The 3169-nt window shown below is 33.9% G+C and overlaps 1 protein-coding gene across 1 annotated transcript; it reads left to right on the top strand.

The window, feature by feature from the left end:
- Window positions 1-600: 600 nt before the first annotated feature.
- LOC110103699 (trehalose-phosphate phosphatase A-like) lies at window positions 601-2764 on the top strand (the record flags this gene model as incomplete). Its single annotated transcript, XM_020832509.2, has 9 exons — window positions 601-741; window positions 824-895; window positions 1040-1168; window positions 1252-1308; window positions 1388-1489; window positions 1975-2052; window positions 2124-2264; window positions 2348-2440; window positions 2530-2764. Coding segments are annotated over 9 exons (873 nt in total), but the record flags the coding sequence as incomplete, so codon positions are not given.
- Window positions 2765-3169: the final 405 nt, after the last annotated feature.

Below are 3169 nucleotides of genomic sequence, written 5' to 3'. Positions count from 1 at the left end.
CTTGCATAAAATTTTGAAAATTATTTGGTGATTTTGCATGAATAGTTTTGCATTGGGTTGATGGCTATGTTAGTTGATGTCTAAAAGCTTATTTAGCATAAAAGTGTAAGAGAGTTTTTAGTTTCTTGTGAAGGAATTGAGAAGAAATTGAGAAATGAGAGAGAGAACATGAAATCACAAGAAATTCATGTTCATGAGTTAGAAAAATCGTTTAAATAAGCAAAGATTTTTTTTTTGGGGGGAGAAAGTTTTGAAGAGCGAAATGTTCAAGTATTTCTTTAATCCAATTTCTTTATTATCTGTTTTAAGTTATTTCCTCTAATTTGTTTGAGAGATTTGTGCTTCTCTTTTTTCTTTGTTGAATGAATGTGTATTTTGGTTTTAGAAAATAAAATTGTGGCTTCTTTATTAGTAGATTGGATTCTCTATCCTTTCTCTTAGATGTAGGCTCTGCAAATCTTAGGGTAGGGTTTTCTTTCTCGTGATGTTTGGTCTCTTTTGAAGGTATTTTATGATTCATAGTACTTGATTTTGGATTTACTTGTTCAGATAAAATTCGGTGTGCTTCTTTCCCAACACAGATTCCTATTTTTTTTGTAGAAGAAATATCCTTCAGCTCTTACATCCTTCGAGCAAATCACAAATTACGCCAAGGGAAAAAAGGTAGCACTGTTTTTGGATTATGATGGAACTCTTTCACCTATTGTGGATAATCCCGACAATGCGTTTATGTCCAGTGCGGTGAATAAAGACCCAGCCACTTTGTTTTCTGGAGTTGCAGTTGATTTTTCTAAGTTTTTAACTTATTTTTCTTTGATTTCAGATGCGCTCCGCTGTTAAAGATGTTGCTAAATTCTTTCCAGCTGCGATTATCAGTGGAAGAAGTCGTGATAAGGTAGTACGTAAGTGATATTCTTACTTGGTACTCTTGTGACCATTTTTATTGCATTTGTTTTGTACATAATAATACATGTTTCAGATGTTAGTTTTGGCTGGAAAATCTAACTGTTATTCCTGTTTTGTATTTGTCTGTTGTCAGGTTTACGAATTGATTGGACTGAAAGAACTTTTCTATGCTGGTAGCCATGGCATGGACTTGGCTTGCCCAGTCAAAAATTCCAACTCATTATTTAGCCATCACAGTTGCATTAGGCGTAATTATAAGCAGGTTAAGTATCATTTCTTCTAAAATTATTTTCTATTTTTCAAATCAAATGACTGACACACAACTTGTTTCAATAAATTCTGCAGGGCAAGGAACCAAACTTGTTCCAACCTGCAAGCAAGTTCTTACCAATTATCAATGAGGTACTATTTACTTTTGAACTTCAAACAATGATTTCTTTCATCGTTAATTATTATTATTTATTTATTTTCCATTCAACAGGTTTTTAAATGTCTCATCGACAAAACTAAGGACATTAAAGGGTCAAAAGTTGAGAATAATAAGTTTTGCTTATCTGTTCATTACCGCCTCGTGGATGAGAAGGTTTATCTTAATTGCTTGAAATCGTAACAATATCATTGCAGAGATTTTCTCTTAGATTTCTTAATACTTACACGTAGGGGCTGTTTGGTAGAACACTGAATTTGATTTAAATAGGATTTCATAAATTCTCTAAATCTAGATTTCAAAAATCCTGAGGGGCATAAATCCTGAAAATTGTTTTGCAACATTCATGATAAATCCTCTTAAATCTCATGTAACTGTTTGGATATAGATCATAATTTACAGAGTCAACTCTTCCTCAAGTGTCATGAATTTCATAAATCCGGCAAAATACATGATTTGGGAAATCCGGGATTTAGAGCGAATCGGCAGAATTTTTCGTCTACAGAGATTTCGTTTTCCGTGAGATTTGATTTTTGCATTTTAGGTCGTTTGGCTGGATTTGTCACAAATCGGCCTCAAATCTGACCTAAGTCCTGCTACCAAACAGCCTTTAAAGAGTTTAATATGTTTTTGTCATGCAGAATTGGACTGTAATTGCCCAGCGCGTACATGACATCCTCAAGAACTATCCTCATCTGCAATTAACACATGGGCGGAAGGTAAAAATGACCAATCTGCCGTTTTTGTTATTTGCTTAAATCTTTTTATCTTAATGGATTTCAACTTGCAGGTTTTAGAAATCCGCCCTATAATTGATTGGAATAAAGGGAAAGCTGTCAACTTGTTGCTTGAATGCCTAGGATTGAATGATCGAGACGATGTCCTTCCCATTTATATCGGCGATGATCGTACTGATGAGGATGCCTTCAAGGTAAATCAAATAATTAGTAGCTAAGTTCTGAAATTTATATGACAAGGACCTCTTTCTCATCTCAGTGGCTTTCTGCTTTGAAGGTTTTAAGAGAACTGAATAGAGGTTATGGTATTCTGGTTTCTTCAGTACCAAAAGAGACTGAAGCTCACTACTCACTGAAAGACCCATCCGAGGTAAAAAAATATGAATGAAGTAGTATGACTTGTTCTATCATAATATTGTCCTATCCTGATTCAAATGCAAGTTTTATAAATTTTGTTAGGTGATGGTGTTTCTCAGATCTCTCGTGAGATGGAAAAATTCTCAAATAGCATTGGATTGATCTACCCGATATTTTCTATCTAATCTAGCCAAAAAATAGAGAAATTAATAAGGATCAAATATAATATTAATAGTTTAATACCTGACTACCACTTGTGCTGAATTTAGTTGTTTTGTTTTTGCAGAACTATTGCAATATTGTTGTGATTACTATATCAATTATGTTTTTGGTTTAATTAATATGCAGGCAAACTGATCTCATTTATTTATAGGGATACGAGGATTACATAAAAAATATATGAAGAAAAGCATAAAGTATAGTATCCTTGAAACAGAATTTCTTGTACACATCATACTCTAGCTTGCTCAATGGAATATTACATCTCTCATTTTTTTTTTGTCTCAAGTTGAGTTCCTAACTAAATGCCAAGTGTATAGAAGTTTAGGGTTGGCAAGGGTTGAACTGAAAGAGCTGTGACTAATAAGCGCCTTGAAGTTGTTGGCGACCTTTTGTTGGAGCTCTGGGTTGCTTCGAAGTGGGAAGCGTGCATGTTAAAGTCACACAAATGGTAGGTCAATGATTAGCTGATTGTGATAGGGCAAATTGAAATCATCTCTAAATGATCCTTTCCTTCAACTAA

This window comes from Dendrobium catenatum, unplaced genomic scaffold (genome assembly GCF_001605985.2).
Source record: "Dendrobium catenatum unplaced genomic scaffold, ASM160598v2 original_scaffold_35208, whole genome shotgun sequence".
In the NCBI taxonomy this organism is placed as follows: Eukaryota; Viridiplantae; Streptophyta; class Magnoliopsida; order Asparagales; family Orchidaceae; genus Dendrobium; species Dendrobium catenatum.
The sequence above is the reverse complement of the archived record's forward strand: the minus strand, read 5'-3'. Positions and strand labels throughout refer to the sequence as shown.